The 24088-nt window shown below is 39.8% G+C and overlaps 1 protein-coding gene across 7 annotated transcripts in view; it reads right to left on the bottom strand.

The window, feature by feature from the left end:
• The window catches only part of EXOC6 (exocyst complex component 6), a 91237-nt gene extending 67950 nt beyond the window's left edge, over nucleotides 1-23287 (bottom strand). For 5 of the 7 annotated variants that reach the window (XR_004751880.1, XR_004751879.1, XM_035329864.1 and 2 more), the window contains exons 1-5: nucleotides 22911-23287; nucleotides 3822-3993; nucleotides 2470-2517; nucleotides 2272-2362; nucleotides 1330-1375 (exon numbers count right to left, since the gene is read on the bottom strand). Coding sequence is in view for 5 of the 7 variants with exons in the window: in XM_035329864.1 (XP_035185755.1) it covers nucleotides 1330-1375; nucleotides 2272-2362; nucleotides 2470-2517; nucleotides 3822-3993; nucleotides 22911-23032 (479 nt within the window). In the remaining 2 variants the exon portion in view is untranslated. Of the gene's footprint in view, nucleotides 1-1329; nucleotides 1376-2271; nucleotides 2363-2469; nucleotides 2518-3821; nucleotides 3994-20849; nucleotides 21282-22910 lie in introns of those variants that run through there. The other 2 variants (XM_035329867.1, XM_035329868.1) reach the window with 2 other exon arrangements.
• Between the last annotated feature and the right edge of the window lie 801 nt (nucleotides 23288-24088).

Genomic DNA, 24088 nt, shown 5'->3' on the forward strand with positions numbered 1-24088 from the left:
GGGTCCTATCCAGCAAGTTTTGATTGTAATGCGATACAGCAAGTGCCATCAACAATGAAGATGCATCAGATATGCTACAGTGTTGCTGATTAATCTGGTGCGTAGATCTGATCCATTTTGGACATGTCTGCACAGAGGCTTTAGAGATGCTTTATTTACTCATACACAGAATAAACTGTTTAGGATGTTCAGGTGTCCAACAGTATGACAAGAGGTGTTGCCTATAGAGACAACAGAAATCCAGACACAGTCAAAAAGTACTTCCAGATTATACTGCATACATTTGAGTATGAACAGACGGTTCCAAATGGAGGCAGTTAGGTCCAGACAGACTTGTTAGCAGGAGCTCCCTGCAGCAGTGCCAGGAGCACACAGAGGCAATGACAATGACTGCATATCCAGCAGGGAAGAGAAAGAGCGATCAGTGTGACTGAGGCTGCATGAAGCGCACCAAGGGACAAGAGAGCAATGATCCTGTAGAAAGCAGGAAGAAGAAAATAGCAGCAGTATTCCTGGGGTGGGTGTGCATGAGGTACAAGGCAGCAGCAGCAGCCCTGTGGGGCAGGATGACAGCTGCAGGAGTGCAGGGGCAGCCAAGCAACTGTAGAGAGAGAACTGGGAATACTGGGGGTACAGCTGCAACGAGTTAGAAAACGGAAAATGAAGACACAACAGAGGAAGGAGCAACTGGTGGGGTACCAGTCAAAAAAAAAAAAGTATAATAGAACTTTATTTTTATTATAGATTTTTTTTCATTATGGTTTTGTTTGCTTTTTTTTCTTTTCAACACAAATGAAAAAACACAACACAATATTTTCTGCACTTCACTCTCATAGGCCTACATACACAAAAGATTAGCACAGAGATATCAGACAGATCTGAGGAAAGACATATGGAGTGAAATGTCCATTTTTCTTGGATTCTAATTTTGATTTAAATATATTATGATAAATTAAGTAGATACTAAGGTACACTGCAAAGATCTTTACTCCCTAACAGTTGTGTTATTCCTGCATTTTAAACTGTTTCAAGTATTAAAAAAAATACCTTCTATTTCACATTTTATAAACTTAGTTTAAAAGGATTAAATGCAGTGTTTAAGTAAACATTACTTTTCATGGCAATCGTTAAGCTCCCAGAAGTACTTATAGTTAGTATAACATTTGTTCACTTGTACTGACATTCTTGAAACACAGACAAGATATGAAAAAAAGACTATATGTACCACACTACAGGACTTAGAAACTTTACTTGTCCACACTAGTTTTTGCTAATCTACCTGTTTATTTACAAAAGTTGTATTTTTGTAAGAAAAATAAATTCACTCACCTTTTTACATTCATTTGTTCTTTTAATTTGCTGTACATTTCCAGCACTGCATAAAAAACAAGCAGATTAACACATGGATCTTATTGTGGTTTTAGTTATTAAAAAAGGCAACATATACTGTAAAGGACAAAATAAACCACAGAAAATGATACGCTAAATTTGCCTTAGTCAATTCCTACTACAACAGAAATGTAGTAAAACTAGCAAAAAAGAAAAAAGATTCTAGAAAGCAGCTAAGGCAAAGAAAGAAAGTGCCAACCTCTTAAAAGCTTTTAAATGAAAAAAACAATTAAGATTAAACGGAATAGTAGACACTACACTTTGATTATTTGTTCACTTATTATGCACCATAACTTTATCTGTATTACAAGTATATGTCCAGTCTCCATTAAATGGCAACAGTACCATCTACTGTAATCATAACAAGTCAGCAGTAAGACTTTTCTTTGTAAAGTTCTCAAATCTGTTTTATGCTAACATTACAAACATTATAGAGCTGTATGCAACCCTACAATATCACCTTCTAAAACACTTTTTAGAGCCCTTACGGTTTATTAAAAAAAAAGATTGCAATGACAAAGCTAAAAGATGTTCAAATGGATTTATCAGTATTTTTCACATAATTCAAACAGTAAAATAATTAAGCAACAAATTTCTTATTTACCATATTAAAAGTATGACTACATTTAAAGCTCTATGTGGCTCCATTGTTTGCATTGTTTATATCTGTCTCAATGTCTTCTCACCAAGTGACATAATTACCCTATGTCAAACACTGTAAAGTTGCGGAATCTACATGCAGACAGCTTTCTAAAACCCAGCAATCCTTCTGCTAAACTGGATGTTGCAAGAACACAACTTAAAAAAAAAAAATAAAATTATTTTCCATTCTGGCTATTGTGACTTATTTTTTGCCATCATATTCAGCTATCTTGCACTCACCTGGAAGACACAACTGTAGTTTTTCCACAACTGTCGTAATATTCCGCTGTTGAACTCTACATCGGATGATTTCCTCTGTTTGGGCTATCACCTTGGAGTGTTGTTTTTTTAAAAAGAAAATTACAATTAAATTATGCAAACAAATTTAATTTGCTACAAATATTCATAATGCCCATATAGGAAGCACTATTTTCTCACCTCTTTCCCAGCATCCTGAAGCCTTCGGTTGGTATCAGTAACTTGGACCTTAAAAATAATTTCACCTTTGTTAGACAAATATGCATATATTGCCCTGATGTGACTGCTCACCCTTGTAATCAGATCATGCTTCATGAGAAACTTAGAACAAAGAAATGCAAATTCAAATTAACTCTACAGCTTGAACTTGAACTTTTGATCGCAAAGGGCTTTTGTTAACTTCAATTACTTATGACAGTTCTTTCTAACAGATTCTGTGGCAAACTTCTCAAATTTACTTGGGATTTTTGAACTTTCCTTGTTTCTGTAGGTCTGTCAAACAATTCAAATCATTGACCCAATTGACCACTGGTCCCTTTTTGATAACCTCAATGAGCTCTATGGGCCATTCATTGTCTGTAAGAAATGGTGATTGCATTTTATGGTAATTAAACATTCATACTTTGCTGAATGCAAACACTGGGTGGTTGATTAACATCAAACGTGGAAATCTCCAAACCACAGCAACATTTTAATGCTGCAGGTGCAGGCAAAGCTCGACCTCAGATTTTCCCACATAGTAAGTGACTCATTAGGTCATCATAATAAGGAAGCACATTCTAGTTTATTAAAAATCTCATTAATTTCTGAACAAAGATGCTCAATGACCTCATTGACGCTGTATTTGGTCTCTTGTTATCTGAATATCCTTTATATAATGCTCTTCTAATCATAACCTCTGATGAACTATGCTCATTCTGTCTGGTGTGCATATTTTGCTCTCAAAAGTGTAAAGAGAGCTAAAAGGGACGGATCTCATAATTCACTATCCTGCATTCTGATTTGTGAGTAAATGTTAGTTCTCATTTCTAAAGAAAACTGCTAACTCCACCTACCCTCCTACTCATTTCCACAGTAAATAAAATTTATTTTTCATGAATAATTGCAGTGTTCTTATTTTTCTAATCAAGATTTGAAACCTTCTAAGGTCTGACATATAAACGTACAATTAGAAAAAGTGGACCTACACAAGAAATACTGGTTTTGTCAATACTTCAGCATTTGTTGTGCTTTACCATGTGAGAAAGCCTTTAAGAAATGGCAAACATAATTTTGGTAAGATCTTCTGAAAACATACATTAAAAAAAAATGGACCTAACAACATATTCAGCTTTATAAATGTATTACTGGATCAGACAACACAGTCCTTGTCACAAATCCTAAGTAATCCACTTTAAAAACAAACAAAACTGTTGCAAATATCAAGGTGTATGTGATAGTCAGGAAAATACTATTCTTCAGTAGAAAAGTCGAGTCCCTTTTCCTTGAATTCAAAGACAATGATATGAAACTCTGGAAAACTAGTTCCTTACCTTTAATTTTTCTGCATCAGCCCTAACTTTAAGAAGTTCTGTAATAGCATCCACAAAGCCCTGATGGTGAAAATTGCACATCTTTTCTATCTCCCTGTCATGGTTACGTATGCAGGCATCTAGTTTTTCCATAAACCTCTGATGTGCATTTGGCTGGTCATCATATACAGACCTGTTAAATACAAATAAGAAAATCAAAGTTTACTTTCCTATCCACCAGTTAAATGTAGTATGCAACAATCTTTATTGAAATATCTCTAAAATAAACAAAAGCATGTAAACTTGATGTCATGGTACCACCATTTGTGATGCACTCCACCAAAATCAGCATTAAAACAAACAGATAGTGCAAAATTGAGAACTGAACCCAGCCTTATGGCATTAATCCAGGTGCTTAACCAGTTACATCATGGTTGACCTGAGCCTCACTGGTCTGTTGTTTATGCCCTAATGCTCAAATATGGGTACAAAAGATTCGGTTTCTCTCGCCACTTCAAATAGTACGGATCACTTTTCCATCAAAATTCACTATTCCCTAAGTATAAAAAAGTGCAAACATAAAAATTTCCTTTTCTATTATTCCTAACAGCAGTTATCCAGCGGCGCCAGTGTTAGGTGCTCGCAGCAAGCGTGACCTGAGCAGTGTGCTGCTGGGGCCAGATGCCCGGCCACCCTGTTGCCCTCCCATCCTCCAGCCCCCTCAAAACATGTCCTAAGGCAAAACCATAATAAGCACATGCCTAAGGCTGCTACCTATATGGCATCTAACTTTTAGGAATGGCTAAAATTAGGTCTTTTGGTTTATTTTACTAATTTGTTGAGTGCTAAACATAGAAACCTCAAGTGGGAAATGTGACTCCAGAAGTAACCACCGTAGCTTGTTGAGCTGCATCTGAAATAGAAAGCTGCATGGAAAAATACTCAAGCATGAGAGTGAGCAAAGATGACCATGGGCAATTTAAAGCTTTAGACTTAGGAGAGGAAGCAAAAAAGGGGTATTACAGAGAGCTGCATTCCCTGACCGCAACCCCTAACCATATACCTAACCCTTCCCCGAGAAGGAACAATTGAACCTGAACACCAAACCATATCCCTAACCCTAACCAAATGCTAACTCTAACACTAACTCCTAAACATAATCCTAACCCTAACACAATCACTAACCAAAACAGTCACAGTAACCCCTAACTTTAACCATAATCCTAACCTGCTAACCTGGAAATCAAAGGTATGAAGTCTAGCCTTTAATTCCTCTGCATAATTGCAAAGGTTTCTCCATAAATTTGTAAGGCGAGGCTATTTAAAATAAATAAATAAACAGCAATCTTCAGGAATAAAACAGGAAAAAAAGGCTGAAGTTCCAACAGTCTCTTTGCTGCTTGTGGGAGACTCAAGTGTAAAGTTCCAGAACCAGGCAACAGTGAGCAAAAGCCTCTAAAACTCTCAAGTAGAGGGAAAGGGTTTCCCTCCTGCTCTTCTTGCAGAAGTATGACTTCCCATAGTCAAGATCTTCTTTTCTAACCAGACAGCTGGGCTCCACCAAGGTCTGGGGTAACCACCACCTGGTTCAACAAACCTATAGCTGAGTGGCTGGTAAGAACTTGACCTTTCAAGGAAGACTGAAAGGAGACTGTAACTAGATTCTTGATTTTTTTCAGCTCCTTTTGACCTTGGGCAACATATTGAGAGAAGCAATTGAAGTTAGAGAAGTAAGAAAGGTAATACACTGTCCCACATGGTGAAGGAAGAAAGCCAGTTCCTGAGAGCCTGCTTGCTCTAAATATTTTCTCAGAGTAAAATCCACACAATAAAGTATTCCGGTTTGTCTGATAAATCAACCCCTAAAAGCTGCAAGGATTATCCTCCTTTGCTTCTGATAGGAAAAGAAGGCTAGCACGCTGAAAGGCAGGCTCTTTCCTCCTAAGAGCACCAGCGGAAAATCCAAAGTTGTTGACCCATGAAATGGATCACAAAGGGAAAAAAAATGTTCCTCACCCTTTCTTATGCTGCAGTTTGAAATGACAGCTGGAAGGAGCAAAAGGGTGACAGCCAGCCTCGCTCCCCGAGGCTCCTGGCAGGCTGCCTGACAGGAACACCTCGGGGCTGCCCAGGCTGCCACCGTGCGAAGGGCTGGGCTGGAAGATGGAAGCGACCCGCACCTGCGGCCTGCTGCCGGCTGGAGGGAGGCAGCAGCCTGGCAGGGGGAGAAAGCTGCAAGATGCATGGCAGTGGGTGAACCCTCACTGGGCAAGCTGATGTTTTGCATCTGGAGAAACTGGGGGAAACACATGGACTGCATCACCTCTAAAGATATAGGAAAGGGGTGAGGAAAAGGTTCAACAACTGATGTTGGAGTGCTCCAAAATAGCACAAGCTGGCTATGTGAGCTCTGCTCTGGCTCTACAAGAAAAGGGTGAGAGGCGTTGAAACCTGCAGGGTGGGCAGAGAGGGACATCTGCCTGCCTGCAGAGCACCATTTCTGGAGAAGAAATAAAAAGACTTAGAGGACCAGAGGAATCGGATAGTGCCCTCACAGATACTGTGCGTGCATGAGCTCCCCCGGAACGTGCTAAAGCAAAACAAGCAAAAAGCTCTATTTATTACTGCTGCCTTAAGCCTTTTAAGAGCTGGAGGAGTCTCAAAGTTTAGGTCTCTTTCCAGTGTTCTCAAAAAAAAAAAAAAAAAAAAGGCAAAAAAGAGGTATCATTATCACCAAAGTAGGGGACTTCTCTCTAGCACTGTGTACTCACACTCTTCAACATATTTGTAAGTGAAAACAGCAAAACACAGTAGACTAAATATACCTAAAACAAGAACAAGATGGTAAAAAGATGGAGGAAGGGGAACTCCACAGCTGGGTTTGGGGAACTCCACAGCTGGGTTTGTACCACCACAGTTTCTGCTTGTGGTGGCAGCAATGCACTGTCTTTTTGGATTTACTGCCTTGTGACTTCGAGGTATCCAGCAGCTGCAGTGCATCATGTTAATAAATAAACGGTCAGGGGTATTATCACAATATTTAATTCAAAACCATACAGTGAGTAAGTGTTTAAAGTCAGGAAACAATACCAATACACTGCCTTAACCACAAGATTACCATACCTTATTAAAATAACAATTACTATTTTATGCTCTACATTATACTGCTTACTGGAAGGATACTAACAAAATTACGATCTAAATGATGATCTGTGGATCTAAACCAATAGTTTGACGGAGCCCCTTAAGATTCACTAATGGTATAAATTCCGTACTAATTCCATATGTAAAGAGCTCCACCTTGTGGGAACAGTAACAAATCAACCCTCTTCAGCACACGAGGGAAAAAAAATCCTGAGAACTGCCTACCTTTAAAGAAATAAATCACAGTATTGAGAAGAAATTCACACTTTGTGTCACAACTCCCTGATATCCATGAGAAGAAAGAAAAACAATTAACGTGCTCCATAATTTTCTCAGTACTCTGCACTCTTAGGACACTATACACATGCTACTTCAGAGGCTTAGAAAGACATCTGACCTAAAGCAGTGGTGTTTAAGAAGGGTACTTGAGAGAGCCCCTGTGCCACCTCTGCCCACAGACAGAAGTTACACTTTTTCTCAAAATGAAATAGAACTGAGGAATGCGTGCCTGATTTACCTGTTAGGTAATGTCACCTCTACTACAGCGTGGTTTATTTTCACTCCTGAAGTTTATTTTCTGCACACACATTTCAAAACTGACCTTGATGTAGCTAAATAATGATGTACTTTGAATAATTATTTGAAAATAATGGCACCACTAGCGATCCCAATAATAATTCTGTGCTTTTCTGTTCAACTCTCAGGCAGAGCAATCGTCGCATGAATTTGGGCAATGTGCAAGCTGCCAGGACAGGGGCAGGTGCTACCCTCACTCTCAACAGATGGGGCAAGCTGGGAACCCATGAAGAGCACAAGCAGAGGCAAAGGATGCTCTGTTAATGAGTGCAGCAGGTTATTTGTTCCCAGAACTCTGTCAATAGACAGAAATTATTTCTGACTCATCCCAACAACTGGACAATATGAGTCATATCTATTTGACTACAGGTAAATACAAGGTAGTGCAGAAAGTACTCAAAAGAAGAGGAAAAAAAAAAAAGAAATAATAATAATAATAATAATAAACCAGGGAAAGTCAGGCCTGGAAGGCAGCTTAAGCCATTTTGATTTTAAATATTATATCTAGGCAGAGCTTAGTACAATACAGTAGTAAAGCTTACTTTAATAGTTCAATGCTCACAAAGATTAAAGAAATATGCAAAAAGATCTCTCTCTCCCTCACTGGCTCCATGTTATCTATGTTATAGGTTTATTTTTGCCCAGGTCTTTTCTTACCAGCTGGACTGAAGGAAGAAAGATGAGCAAAAACATACTTGAACTGAGGTCTCAATAAATAAATGATGGAAGATTTTCAGATATGCAACCATTCACTATTGAAGAAAATCAAATAAGGTTACTGGACACCTTAATAGTAACCATAAAACAGCTTCTTAATTTTATTTTCAAACTGAAGCACACTATGAAAAATATGTAATTTAGTACATCTTTTATTAATTTTTGTTTACCTGCAAAAATCTACTGCAACACCAGAGGGCACCATTCTACACACAAAAATACCACCTGCTGAGTAAGCAAAAAGGGTAATCTCCAGGGAGATAAATTCAGCAAAGAACGATAAAATCCAACCTGCCATGAATTCCACCTAACCCTTTATAATAAATAACCCTCATATTATCTGTTCCATTATAATGACAATTTCCATCATATGCATTGTCACTCTGAGCAGCTATCACAGATCTCTTCACAGATGGTTACAGAACAGCTTTTAACACCCATTTTGGCTACAGATGCATATAGATAATTTCTGTGGGTGCAACCAGGATGCAAGCCATTAAATGCCCAACTGCAAAGTGGATTAAAAGAAAGTCAGAATTTCACTAATGCCGGAAGGAAAAAAAGAAGAAAAAAAAAAAAACAGCTAAGCTACAGGCCAATGAAAATTCATAATCAATTTAATACATTGACTGGACTACTGGAAAGGTAGGCAAATAGACTAGTAAGTCTAAAAAGAGAGGAGATTAAAAATATTTCAGAGAGTTCAGCCAATACGCCAAATATCCTTTTCACCCCTCATGTTCAGTTTTCACTTCTATGCCATCTTCCTACTAGAATATAAAGATAAACAGAAACCTGAACACAACTTCCACTGTCATCTACCTGGTGGGAGTTTAGCTTGCAAGAGTGAATTGCAAGAGTAATCAGAAGGAGAAATGAAGTAGTTTTGTCCTATATATCTATGGCAATAACGTAACTTTAAAATGGTAGCGAGAACTGCTCAGCTACTCAGTCTTCAGGCAAAAATGAACTTGAAAAGGAAAAACAGGTTAACAAAAAAAAAAAAGAGAGAAGAAGATGTTCCAGTCATTCATAAGTAAATAATGATTCAGAAGACAATGTGACTTCCTGGTTGGTGGTAAATAATTGTCTATGAAAAATCATTATTAACACAGTCTACTAGACAAACAACATCCACCTCGGGTTACAATTTAAAAAAAAAAAAATCATTATTTTGTGGGTTTTTTTTATTGTTGGTTGGTTGGTTTCCTTTAAACGGGTAACGATTTGATTTTTAATTACAACCTATATTCAGGAGGAAAGATCTCTGAACTTACGCAGCACTACCGGAAGTTTTTCGAGCGCACAATTCTCTTCCTAGTAATGAAATTACTTACAATAACATGCTCTAACAGCAGCAAAGATTCTCAAAAGGGATGGTTTATTTAAAAAGTAGCAAAAACACATGTCAGAAAGGAGAGAAAATCTCACCTATTTTTTTACAGGATAAAGTATAGACTATGAAAATGTATGGATGAGTTTGATGGGCAACAGAGCTCTGGGAGCAAACCAAAGGCCAAAACACATCTGCACTCATTACAAGTGCTCAAGTATGAAATGCATTGGGACTCTGAAACATTTTCAGTTCTTATTTTGACCTATGACCAGCCCACCCCAACAGAAGCATGAAGCTCTCCCTCACTTCTCCATCTGGCGTTGCGAGCTGAAATACCCAGGCGAGCAGGTAGCAGCAAAGAGAAAACGACAGTTGTTTCTCAAGACACCAAGTTTTCTGCACTCTATTTCCGTACCATTCAGTTTTAAGGCAGTGAGGATGCCAACTGGAAAAGCTGATGATAGTAATAATTCATAAAGTTGGGGTAAACGTGAGGAAGATGTGACTGAAGTTCCCCGGCGGGGGCAGTAGGGCAGTTTGGAAGGCAGCAGCCCCTTGCCGATGACGTGCCTCCTTCCACCATTTTCACACTCTCCAGCCCATCCCGTCCTGTCCCATTTCTGGGAAGAATTGCAGGTTCCCCACCCCTGCCTGCATTGCCACAAAGTCTTTCATTTCCTGATTACACAAGACACATGAAGCAATTAAAAACTGTATACACACGTTCCTTTCTGTGTACTGATAACGATTAAGTAGGTGCTACATCCCCGTGAGTGCTGTGACAATAATGGGAATTACACACATCTGCACAATAGGCATGCATGTTTGACAGGGAATGTAATCATGCAACTTCTAGAACTGCAAAGGATGCAACAGAAAAACGTTCATTTGTAGAGTTTCAGACTTACAAGGGAAGGGGAAAAATAAATTTTGAACTGATCAAAATGAGTAGTTAAGCCAAGTCACAAAAAAAAAAAAAAAAAAAAAAAGCCCTCAAATGAACAAACTGTGCTTGTGAAAAATCATGCTTTTAGAAGTAATATTTTGCTACCAAAGCTAATTTTGAATGGAGGCCAGATAAGTTCCCAACTAATTCCCACATACGCATTGCAAGAAGCATTCAAGTAGATGAGAAAGAGAGAAATTGAATAAAGATATATAATAATACTTAAAAGTCAAATTTGCATGATGAGTTCAGTGGAATCTATGCAAGTGCAAAAAACCGACCATGCAAATTAAGATTCTGCCCTTAGAATAGAACTGTCATTTTGACTCTAACCATGGCATCCCTAAGCACAATATTGTATCACATATTCGATTTAAGCTGCAATTTCACAGGAAACACTGCAGAAATTTCCTTTGTCCTGCAATATACAAAGATAATTTCTGTTTACACAAACTGCAAACTTTGTATGGATTTTTCCATGGAGTAATTTCATATAGGTTGCTGCATACACCCTTAAAAAGCTTTATAAAATAATGTCCAGGTGTTTCCTGTAATTCAACTAGAGTTATAGTAATAAGCACATTTCTTAAAACCTAAGCAGACTTTCTATGCCAGACACTACCTAGGGTCCCGCTCTGCCATCCTTATTTATAACTACCTCTCACCACTCTATATAAAAGATCATGTTACATGCCAGAACAATGCACAACCAAAGCTATGGCCTAATCAGAGAAAAGATTTTATTAATCTTAGTTTAGCTGGTATGCTTTACTTGCCTGGTTTTCCTGTATGTGCAGTTTCTGTGAATTGTTCTCACTAATAGTATCCTGTTTCTATGGGCAGGAAAGGGCTGAGTACAGTTTGTTAGTTAACATTACTTCCTATAACCAGGGTCCATATTCTGTAGTAGCAACACTACAGCAGTCATTGTTCATTCTGGATAAGCAATGTAGCACGCTGATGGCTGTTAATGGACATCCTCTGCAGTGAAACATGAACTGATAATCAGCAAACCCAGATTTGCAATAGACTTCCTCCTTCCTGTTTTTACACTGCTGACCAAGGAGATGCCTCTTCCTGCTAAGCCTTTGTGCTACTTACTGATGTATGAAGCAAGAAACTGAAAAACAAGTGCTGTACTACTATTTTTTTTTTTCAAATTTGTGTTGTAATAGTAGATTAAAAAACAGCAAAGGAAGTGCCAGCCCCACTCACTTTGCTAATAGCTATTGACACGTAACAAAATGCCAAGTCTGGACATCTGCTTCATGTGCCTAAACGAATACTGCAGACATAGGTGGAACCAATGCTATTCCATAGCAAATAAAATAGGTAACTCAAGTCCATAAAGCAATATGCCTGTTTTCCCTCCTTATTTCCCCAGACTGTAACATAAATTGATCCATTTTAGGCACAAACCGAGATTCGTCTAGAAATGAAAATTTGAACTTCTAAGTTGTTTTTAAAGATCTGGTCAGACTTCTATTCTGTATGGTCCTAAAATAGTTAGCCATTAATTACCATCTATAGCTAATCTGCTTTCTTTATCTGGGACACTTTAGACATAACCTTCAAGATAAATTGTTTCTGTACAGCCCTCATGAGATAACATGATGGTTCAACGGAACATTTAGGGTAACAAAGGCCCACGGACATAACTAAGACGTCCAGGTTATTTACTTCAATTGGCTTTGTATACCACCACCACACAGATGTAAATATATTATTTTAGGAATCAAGAAGTTTCAGATTTAATAAAATATCCAATAATTGAAGTTTTATACACAATTGGGTTAAGAATTTATTCTTTTCAGTACAGACAAAACCAGGTAACTCTCTAAGGCTGCATTCTTTCTATAAAAATAAAATGATTTTTCTCACACAAATCCAGTCTGTACTACATATTCTTGTCTCCCAGGATCACCGAAGAAAATGGAAGATGACTTTTAAGTCTCAGTTTAATTCAAAAGCCCAACTAAAACAGGGTTTCTCTCTGTTGAGTAGCAAGTAAAAGCATGTGTTAACTGACTTGTACTAGTATTTGTTAAATTGATTCTATGAAACTTACTCCAATACTCCATCTGCTTGATAAACAGACTAAATGGCAGAAAAAAAATGTCCATTCCTTTGGGAAAGATGAAGCTAACAACTCACTGATGACACATTTCAAAAGGAGAGAGTGCATATTGGCTGCCTGCTTACAATTCCTTAAGGTTATAAAACAAAACAAACATAATGTAAAATAACTATGTTAACTTTAGGTTGAAATTAACCTAAAAACAAAACTGAAAAGAAAACACTGCCTCACTGATATCAGTGGGGTAGAGATAGTTCAAAGGCACCCTGAGCATAAGGAAGTTGGCAAACTGAAAGTCCCAGCGACAGCTGCCACCAACAGAAACATCCAATGTTCTGTAATAGAAAGGAGAACAGAGGGTATTAATATTCAAGTATGTGATACTTGGAAGTGTGAACACTTCTTTTTGAAATTGAAGTGTCCCAAGAGTATCCCCCTAGATATATGTATTACAGTATATGCATTCTTAGTTTTGTATTGCTCTGATTCATGGGACAATTGCAAGAATTACACTCACTTGTAGTTTTGCAAGTAAATTACTTTCTCTGAGACAATGGAAATCCCACTCAGTTTTAGAGCTGAACACCCTTCTTAAAACCTGATGCTATGAACAGGGGAAAAAAGAAAAGAAAACTCCCTGTCCTTGCCCTCTCTGCAGGCTCCCAGTACAGAACTATTGAAAGACATCTTTTAGGTCCTCTGTGTCAAACCCAAGTCTTCCCACCAGCGCTAATGCACCCCAAAACCTGCTTCTTTCCTTCTTAACACCTCCATCAGCGATTATATTCCCTGCCAGTTTGGTATGACTGGCAAAGTCTGAGGCACAGCCAGCCTCCAGCACAGATCATTAACTCCTTCCCATGCAGGACACAACTGGCCAGGTATACAAGCAATTCCTTAGCAGACGTGGACAAGATGAGGAAAAGATGAGTTGCTGAACACACCTGAAGATGAACATCAAATTGAACATGATGTCATTGTTTTACCAAAGTCTGTGGTGACAGGGATTAGGCTTGGCCATTTCATCCGCTGTCAGATAATAGCCAGAAAGACTGGCAACAACTGGGTTTTTTAACTAGCCATAGCAAGCCCTTAAGTAAGATAAAATCTAATTTGATTGCTTGATGCTGATGCAAAACTAGCTTGATGTTTTTGAACAAGTTAGTACTGAATATTTTATTACAGCCCATAGAAATAGTTTCCTATTTGCAAATCTACCCTTGGCATTATTTAAGAAAGACTAGTCCTCACAGATTTTTATGAACTTTTTTTAGTAGTATAATCTGTAAAACACAACATGACAAAACTTGCTTAACTGCAGTTGCACTAACTTATATGTCCAAATGGTCTAGAACTTACTGGTCAAAAATAGGCTTGTGTTTAACTGAATTATGCTAGCACTCCTGAGGCAGACATCTGTACTGAGGAAATTGCAAAGTCACAGATCAATGGTTCAGAAATGCACACAGAAAGCTAGGGTACAGTGTATGCCACTGGCTTCTGGGAAAAAAATGCAGGAGAGTACCCACCTGACTGACATTTGTGCAGGATGTAAAATTGATGCATTTCCTATGCATAGGACAGGTCTAAAATCTGGGTCAACGGACCTCAGCTTGAGGAATATGAAGAAACTACCTGAACAACAGTTGGCTTTCCTGAATGTACCTGATATTACAGCAGGTAAGTCATTTGTATGATGGGAAGGTTACATTTAGATGCGACATGATACAAACTACATCAACCACCTAGTAAGTACACCATTCTGGATCTCTCAGCAGATGATGCCTTTATTTTAAAAGCTTTCATGTATTTTGAAACATGTCTCCTAAACATGGGAACAATTTCAAGCTCTTTGGTAATGCTCATGAAATTGCAGAGAGCTGTGTCAGAAGTATTCTCCACACAGGTTACTAGTTAGGTTAAAGCTTCATTTGGCAGTTGTCCATTTGGAAACCACTGCAAGAACTGAGTCAGAAGCTGATGCATAAACATTTAAAAAGATCAAGATAGCCTGACTTGCAGACATTTTTCATGACAGACTTGATCAGCATCAACCCTAAAGATTTTTGTACAAATGCAATGCAATGCAAGGCAGATATTACCCACAAACAGCTTCAGCCTTTGTAAAAAGTGAGGTACTGTGCTGTAACTTGCAACAATGGAAGCAAATCCTCATGTTTTTCTAAGATCTTTTTTTTTGCCACCAGTGGCAAATCTGAAGAATTTCTGAAATATCAGGCTAGCTTACAGGGAAAAAAAAAAAAAAAATGCAGTACTACCACTGAATATATAAATGTCAAATTAATTAGCCTACTGCATACAGTATTCTTACACTGTTTTGATGCTATATAGTGGGCTAGTGATAAAATATATATATATATTGTTCCTTTCTAAAAATACACATGGCTATAGACTTGTTCACATAGACAGTGGTTTTATCTGACTCTTGCCTTTCAATTTGAATATTTGGAATATCATCAAATCCTGCACCAAGTGACAAAACCTGCAACAGACAGGTTACAAGCAAGCCACCGGTTTTTCAGGATACGCTGTTCTCAATGAGCAGGCTATTCTCCTTGCTCTACAGCACCCAGTTGCAACATACAAGATAGCTATTATAATAAAGATAAATTGATATATACATATACATCAGAGAACATCCTATGACCTGATCCAGAAATCCCCACAGCTGACACAGAAGGAATTGCTAGTTCCTTTGGGCTACTGTGCAACTTCATTTTGAAGAGAAATGAAACAAATTAACCTGCAAATAGAGCACAATTTGCAGACAGACTATTAACAAAGTTACAGAGTGATTTTTGAACCATAAAAATAGCTTATAATATTCTAAAATATTAATTATCATATTATTTTAAATTGAAATATATTATTAAACCATTTAAGTTCTGTTTCAAAACAAAGGACTCAGAGATCATCAACCAATATGTTTACTCTGCCCTTAAATGAAGACTAAGCTATTGGCAAGGAATAGATGTGAATTGCTGCCTCATAGTCCAAAACCAAATTATGAGGACACAGAAAAATGCCTTTAGATAATCATACCTAACAAATATGACCACAAGGCAAAAATGAGGGCAACCACATTTTGCCATTGGATAACCACATCACAAATCCCCAGCAGTCTGTAGGTAAGCACTCAGAAAAAATATTTCCCAGCCTGCAACTGTGTTGATGTTGTTCTGTCTTCCCACATTTAGAAAAATCATTAATACTGCCTATGCTACTGCTAACTGTACTGCTAAAGACACAGAGTCACATAACTAAACTATACCTACCAGTAAATCATGCACGCTCTCAGTAAATCATGTTGAGGCTTCAGAGCATCCTGTCATACCCTAGAAAGTATTTAGGCACTTCATTTACTTGGCCCCTCAATGGATATAGGAATATCTCTGAAATACAAATTACAGACTCCAGTCTGGGCAAAGTGTCTGCAGTTGTACTGTGTACCACGACTTAGCAAAAGCAGAACAATTAGTTTCTCTTCATATTTCTACCTCTAAATTTTCTTAGAAATATTAATCAAGGAAGGACAAAACAGTCTTGCTTGCACCACTTTGCTACTCTTGCTTTCTTGATTTATTCCTCTAATGATGCCTTACTGCCTTACTGGAGCATGGTTGTTGTTGTTTTTTTTTTTTGCTTTAGCTTTCCTGCAAAACAAAAACAGAAGTTCAGGGTGAGTAGTTTTTTTTCATCAATGGCTTCTAACGCTCCACCCATATTCTTTTACAAAGCTTGTAACAAACCTACATTCTACCTCCAAACTCTGTTCAACCCATACAAAAAAAAAAAAAAAAAAAAAAAAAAAGCAGCAAAGCAGCACCAGGCAGAAGTGATTTTGCTTTACAGCTAGGCAGCTCCATTGCCTTTATCAGAGCAAGGCAGTGTTAGGCCTGTGGAAGGTCGCCACAGCCTCTTGCAACACCAGGCAGAAAAGCAGCAATGTAACGGTTGTCAGTGCCATGCCTGGAGCCTCAGATAACATGCCAGCAACGTCTTCCTACAAAGCCCCCCAGTAACTCAGTCAAGAAGTTTCATGGCCAGCACCATTTACAGCAACTGAGATCTACTGAGGCAACAGCTTTGCGATGATGGATTTCAGGAAGAGGGCGAGAGAAAAGTCGCTTGCAAGCATTTTCACACTGACTTCGGAAGAGTACTTCTGAGCTGCAATTATGGGTGAAAGCCACAGAGAACATCCTGCTTACATCCCATATAGCAATGACATGGCACCTCCTTACCAACTTCACCTTACCTACAAAATTCCCATCACTGATTCCCCTGTAATTTTTAATTTTTATTTTATTTTACTTTTGCATTAGTTGTTTGTCCTACTGATTGCAGGTCTGGAGGTACTCCCTTGACAGGTTGCACATGGGGCTCCCAGAACAACACAAACTCAGTGATGTGAAGGTCATGAGATGAAAAAATAAGCCTGATTTCTGCTTATGCTAGACATTGCCAAGCCAGAGTTTAAGAGTTAATTCATAGAGTTTTTGGAAAAAGACTTTGAAATATTACACATTACCACAAGCTGAAAAAGACTCCTAAGTACAGTACATCAGGACATTGCTAGAACAGCATCTTCTTCTCTGTTTGACCTTTGTGGACCTACATATTACTAACCAGTAGATAAGGTCAGTTATTTTCTTCTGAATAGAATTTATCTTATTAATTACCCTGGCATGTCCAACAGAGTATTCAAGAAGTACGAAGAGACTCTTAAAAACTGGCTGTTGAAATTTTAATATGTATTTCTATGAAGTTCAATAAGGGCCTGAAACATTTTTGTTATTAACTTTTTGATTATTTTTTTTTGAGGGGAATAGGGGTATCGCTTTTCACCTTGTTTTTCACCTTTGTAAAGATCAAATATTCACTGACATCTCTTCTCTTCCTGGTTTTGCAAAGCCCAACAGTATGTATACAAAACGAATTATAAGATATTAACACATTATATAAAAATGTGAGAGTGACAAGCCTTTAACAGGTGTTGTCATTAACCACGTTAGTTAGCCTTTAAAGCTAGAAAGATGTTAAGATGTTGATAAAGCAGTCACCAAGTCTGCAGGAGGAAAAACAAAAAAAAAAATCCTGGCCTGCTATATACACAGTTTACCTATTTAATGAAAAGTATGTTGTACAGTTGATTTACATCTCATTTGTAAGGACACTGTGTATGCCGCTATATTTAGAGATACAAGTTAAATACCAGCAATTTGAAAGCTGTAAGTTCATCCACTTAATACTTAAAATAAATTAAAAACAATCTCTGCATTTGGTATCTAAAAAAGTTGCACAATTTTTAGAAGCTAATGTTCCTAAACAGTAAGTAATCACAGCTTTCCCAGCTGTCCCTTTGTTCCTTCTGTGAAGGACCTGTGTTTCCCATTCCTGTACACGGGCGCATCTCATTCCTATAAATCACCTGCAGGATCAATGCGCGTGCTGTTCCTTATCTGTCAGTAAGGCATAAAATACCTTCATCAATAGATACATCAGTACGCTACGTACAAGTGCTGCTGCTGTTCCAGCAGGACAGGAAATGCTACACTAGTGGAGACATCTACGCCAAGCTCGCAAACAAAACCCTGAAGAAAAATAGGAGCAGAAGCACGTTTCCATGGAACCCACATATGGCCCACAAAAAAAATAATAAAAAAATACACTTCCTTGTAGAGCACTAGGAAGATATTAAGATTGCGATAGGAACAATTCAGGATAAGTCAGATCTTGCACATCCTATGATCTTCAGCATTAAGTATTACCTCACGCTGCTTATCCAAAGCGCTCACCTCTTTTGTTCTACTATTTTAAAAGGTATGTTGGTGCTTCATTTCATGTCACAATGCTATAAATATTCTCCCAGCATTACAGACCAAAGATTACTAAAATGTTCCATTTCACACAATGAAACGAACATAACTTCAGTCATTACGTGACACAACTGGTATGAATGAATTCCACGACTGGAAATCAATGAATCACTTGATGTGGTAGGCTTAGGCAACTGCACGTGAAATTACTAAACTCATTTTTCTGATTTATATTGTTTAACAAGTAAAAGCTGTATCTTGTGCAGAAAATAATGCTCTATTTCATGTTCAAGCTTTTGTTCATTGAAATAGGTCTTGAAATTAGATTTGAGATTTTTTAGACTTCTCAGTTTCACACAGCAACTCACAAATTTTAACAGACGGCTGAACAGACAGACAGTTTTGATTTTAAACATTTCTCTTTCTATAAAAAAGCAGAATATTTCTGTGATGTCAGCTGAACTTCTTTCAAAACACTCAGCCAGATGTAAATGTTCTTTAGCTTGATTTATGGGTTTGTAAATAAGCACTAGCTGCTAAATCAGACCAATGTGCACTTCTCCAAAAATTCTGAAAGTCAACAATGCAAAGCTACATTTCTGAAAAGCCAGTAAGATAACATGGTGTATTTACATCTATATGCACATATTATATATATATATATATATAAATAAACAGGAAGAACAGGAACATGTTAAAAAATCAAGGTTCTAAATATTTATAAAAACTTGAGCAATATTTTAGATGTATAACACAAAATAAGAGATTCATATCGTTCCTTCCCCATTTCATGTCTCTCCACTTTCCATGCTTATGGTTCCCAAATGTGCCTTCTTCCACTGTTCAGCCCGATTCTCTGTGTGTCCTTTGCATAAGGACACATAGCACATCTGAAATAAGCTTTGCATTGGAGATTGTAGTGAAACTGCAATTACATGTAATATTTTGTTGCTAAGTTTTTGTTGTTGTTGTTGTTTTGGTGTGGATTTTTTTGCAGACATCAGCTTCAATGTGCCTGGGCTTGTTAGCTCAAACATGGCTAGATCGCCTCCAGGGCCAACTCAAGTCTGAGGACATCTCGGCTGCTGTCTCTCAGCCTGAGCTCACAGACAAAGCTCCGTGTGACGCCCAGCTTCAGTGCCCCACGTGCACCCCCTGTACTGGCTGTGTTGAAGGAACAGTAAGGGGAGACCAGAGCAGCTCTGGTGATGTCTGGGCTGCTCCACCACACGCCCCAGCTGGGCTGCTCAGGGGCAGATTAGCCCCAACCCCACATCAGTTTCCTGACTGCAAACTCCCCTGGACCCCTCGTTGCTGGAGGAACCGCTGCAGACAGGCCACAACATCATTCGCTGTGAAGCACAAAATGACCCGTTTCATGGGCAACGGACATTTTCCTCCCCTAAGTTCTTCACAAAAGTTTTCCCTGCCTCCCACCCCGTCTGCCCTCTCCTGCACTCTCCAGTACACGCTCTCCAGGGAGAATCAGCGACGTGTGCTCACCGCCCTGCGCACGCTGACACCACAAACTGTTTTTTCCAGTTCCCTGCGCACAGGATCGCCATATCTTCCCAAAGAGATAATGTGCAAACTCGGAGCCATCTTTTCCTTGTTTGGCTGATGTCCGGGCTCTTTCACTTCAGACCAGACTCTGACCAGCGGGCTGCCAGCACAGCTGCAGCGTGAAACCCCCTCTGCCCCCTGCACCTTCCCCATAACCTGCTTCACTCCCTCCAGGCCTGGCACCAGCGAGCTTCTCTCCCACAGGACACAGCTAAACCTCTTCCTCGACATGCATTCCACGCCATTTGCCAGTGTGGCATCGAGAAGGGACAAGCCATCGAGGTCGTGGCACTTGGAAAGCGCTCTGGACGCTGTCAAATCCCCAGGACGCGGAAACTGTCCAGGGTGGCAGATTTCAGGCGGCGGTTTCCGTCTGAGCCGAATTAGAAAGGGCTGCACACAGAGGTGCCTCGCAGCAACACAGACACCACCCAAACCGAGGGCTCGGCCCGGCTCCTAGCGCAGACCCGCACACGGAGGAGCGACCCGCACCTCCCTACCCCGGAAGACCCCAGCCCACGGCGGGGCCGCCCCAGTCCCGGCCCCTGCCGGAGACACCGGCCGGGGGCGGGGGCACGGCGGCTGCCTCGGCCCTGCCCGCCGCCCTCCTGTCAGCGCAGCCCGCCCGGGCCGCCCGCGGCCGCCCCAGCGCCGCTCCCTGCCCGCTCCGCGGCCCCCTCGCCTTGAGCCGCCGCTCTCGGCGGAGGCGCTGCGGGCGACCCCGCGGGGTCTCTGGGGAGGAGCTGTCAGAGCCGGGCCTCGCCGAGCCGGGCCGTGGCTCGCCGGGCGGTGTGGGGCGAGCTGAGGGCCCTCGGCCGGCGGTGTTGCCGCGGCCCCCGCCGCCCCTCACCTCAGGGTGGGTCCCACGCAGGCCGTGTCGGTGCTCTCGATCTCCTGCAGGATCCGATCATGCTCGGGGAGGCTGTCCGCCATCTTGGATGGGAGGGACCCGCCGGCCGCGCCGCTGCGGGAGGCGCCGGGGAGGGACCGAGGGCGGAGGCGGCCGCGGAGCCGGGCAGGGGGCACCGGTATCCACGACCCGCCTCCTGCTCCCCGCCGCCCGGCACGGCTCCTCGGTGCCCCGCAGCCCTCGCCAGGGGAAGGGCACCGCCGAGAGCGCTCTCAGAGTCCTGCAGAGCCCCCCCCCCCTTCCCCCGGGCTCGCCCGGCGGTGCTGGGCGGCTCCGGCCTCCGCCCAGCCGCAGCCCCTCACGGAGGGACCTGCCTGGGGCTCTACCTCGCCAGGAGCTGCCCTCGCTGTGGGGTGCTGGAGTTGAAGCCTTGCAGGCTCAAGAAAGGCTTTTTATTTATTTATTTATTTATTTTTATTTTTATTTCCTTGTGGGCTAGCTCTGGTCTGTTTCTCAGGGGCTGGTCTATTTCTTTATGTACTTCTTTGGTTCTCTGAGCTTCCAAATGCTCCCCCGAGTGAGCTTCTGGTGCAGCGCCTTGCTGCCTTTCACTCGCTGTTCTGCTTCGCTAGGAGATGGCACATGGTTTCCTGCATTGGTACCTCTGTCTTCTGGTGTCCTTGGGCACGTGTACAATAAAGCCTCGTTTTTCAATGAAGTGGGAATAGCTCATCTTCTATTTAAATTATGCACTTTGTGGTTTGTGGCCGAAGATGAGCGAGTCCTTGAGTTTTGCATGCTCAGGAGACAGGATACACCTGCTTTCTGGGCAAAGTTATCTGCACGCGAGCGGGAAGCCAACTGAAATAAATAGGCCCAAAGTGTAAAACTCCAGGGTGACATATGGCTGCTTCGCCAGTGAGAAACTGACAACCGTTCACAGCCACGAGTGCATCTAAGTCTAGACACCAGCCAGCTACAATGGTGTTTGCCACCTTTTCAATTACTGTAATCAAACTCATCATTCCCCCTGCCCTAGTGTGACTACACCTGGATGCTAGTTAACAAAGGGCACTGGAGGCTGTGTACATCTTGTCTGTGCTCGTGGTTTTAACATGTACAATGTTGATTCAGCTGAATTTATTGGTGATACCTACTAAAACAAGAAGTGTTCAAAATACAGACAAGTACCTACAAAGTGTGTGCTGCAGAAAAAAAAAGAGGAAAAATCCCACAGGCTACTACTGCACAGAATTTCCTTCAAGAAATTATCCAAATGCAGTAAGCCCCCTCCCCTCCCCCCCTTTTTTTTCAGTTATCAAATTACTTAAGAGATTGACACACACATTTTTTCAGGGTAAATTAAATTTTCTTTCTTTAGCCTGATAGTCACTGCAACCTGATGCCTACAGTCTCAGGCAGGCTATTTTTAAAACTCATCTACAGCTACTAACAACATACTTAGGCACATTACATCATAATCTTTTATATGTTACTTTTTGTAGGAATTAATATGCAAAAGTTTTTTTTTTCAGTTGCACTTTTTATTGATTTAATCAATCAATCAATCACTTTTTAATAAGGTTGTTTCCATAAGCTGTAAAAGAAAAAAAAATAAAATCTTCAGATATTTACAAACGTCAATAGTAAAGGTTCACTCTAAGTAGTATCTTGAGTGATTGAAAAGAAAGTCACATTTATTACAAATTAAGAATAATAAGCAATTAATTCTTTTTAAAAGTAGCTGTTAAAAAAAATGCTTACAAAAAAAGAGAGATTTTTTCCCCTCATTTTCATGTGTAAGTGTAATTTTTTTCTTTATAGAGAATCCACAGCCAGCCTTCTGTAGACAAAAGCTTTGTACCAGTAAAGACTTGCATAGATGCCCTTGTTTTGTATTTTTTCATTTAGAGACAATAACACCAAAATTAAAGTCCACTGTCCTGTAGATTTCGGTGTCAGGATAACAAAGTTGCTGATATATCAGGCTGAGTGAAAGAATAGCTAAAGAATGGAAGAAATCCATCATGAACAATATAGTAGTATCTAAATGATGCATACCTTAGGGTGGTTCCAAGAGGCAGCTCAAAGGACTGGATCTCAGCAAGGGCATTTTCATATATCTGATCTTTGTTTTCTTCCAGATACTGCTCTGACATATTTGACTTGCTTTTCCTTGCCATAAATTAGCATTAAACCACTCTAACTTTAGGAGAGGACTTTTATTCTGATTGTTATCGTTGACTAAGTCACTCTGCAGTCAGCAGAACGAGGCATGAAAAAACAGATCCTGCGCTAACCTCGTGACTCTTGAGGACTTTGCGTCCAAGAATGGTGCACAGCTGCTGTTTTCCTGTCTCTGCTGGTAACATTTGCTTCGTATGCAGTAACCAGGCCACTACAGTCATCTTTATGCATGTGTCTTAATAGGAAAATTTCTGGAAAAATAATATTTCTACATCGTTGTAACAGTTCACCAGTAATAAGTATTAAGCCTGAAATCTAGCCAGTTTGAAAACATAATTTTAAAGTTATTTCACCTACTAGGTATAAATGCTCAATTTCTCTTCTAAGTATTATGAGATAAAAAAATGTATTCTTAAAAAAAAAAATGTATTTTTCCATTTGTTGTATAAAAAGCTTGCACGTTTAAGAAATTTGCTGACCTTGAAGCAGGCTTATGGACCTTGTTAAGCAGACTGGAAAATGAGAGAAACTTTTATGTTCTCACCTTTTTCATTCTTAGCATTATCAGATGCTATTTATAATATCAGCATGTAAAAATATTTTGAGATAACCATAGATTTTATGAGTGTGTGCCATTATGCAATAAACCAAACCATTACTACACATTAGCTGCTTGGAAACCTGAAAGAAAGAGTGTGGAGAAACTCCTACAAATGTTCAGAGCAGTGCTGGGCTCAAATCATGATAATGGTAAAGATAATACTTTGTAAAACTGCCACCAAATATTTTAATTTCAGGCAGTTATTTCAAACATGAGTCCAGAGTTCTAGAGCTTTCAATTTAAACAACATTTTTGGAAGCCAAATTCTTCAGCATGTGGTATAGTCAGTATTACTATGTTAGATTATTTTTGATATTTCAAAAGATTTAATCAACAGTATCTCAGTAGAGTGCCTGACAAAATCAGTATGAGTCTTAACACTAAGGGTTCAGTCAAGAGTTAAATGCATGAAAACAGAAATTACTCATTCCTGACTGGGGCAATGTATTGT

This window comes from Oxyura jamaicensis, chromosome 6 (genome assembly GCF_011077185.1).
Source record: "Oxyura jamaicensis isolate SHBP4307 breed ruddy duck chromosome 6, BPBGC_Ojam_1.0, whole genome shotgun sequence".
NCBI lineage: Eukaryota > Metazoa > Chordata > Aves > Anseriformes > Anatidae > Oxyura > Oxyura jamaicensis.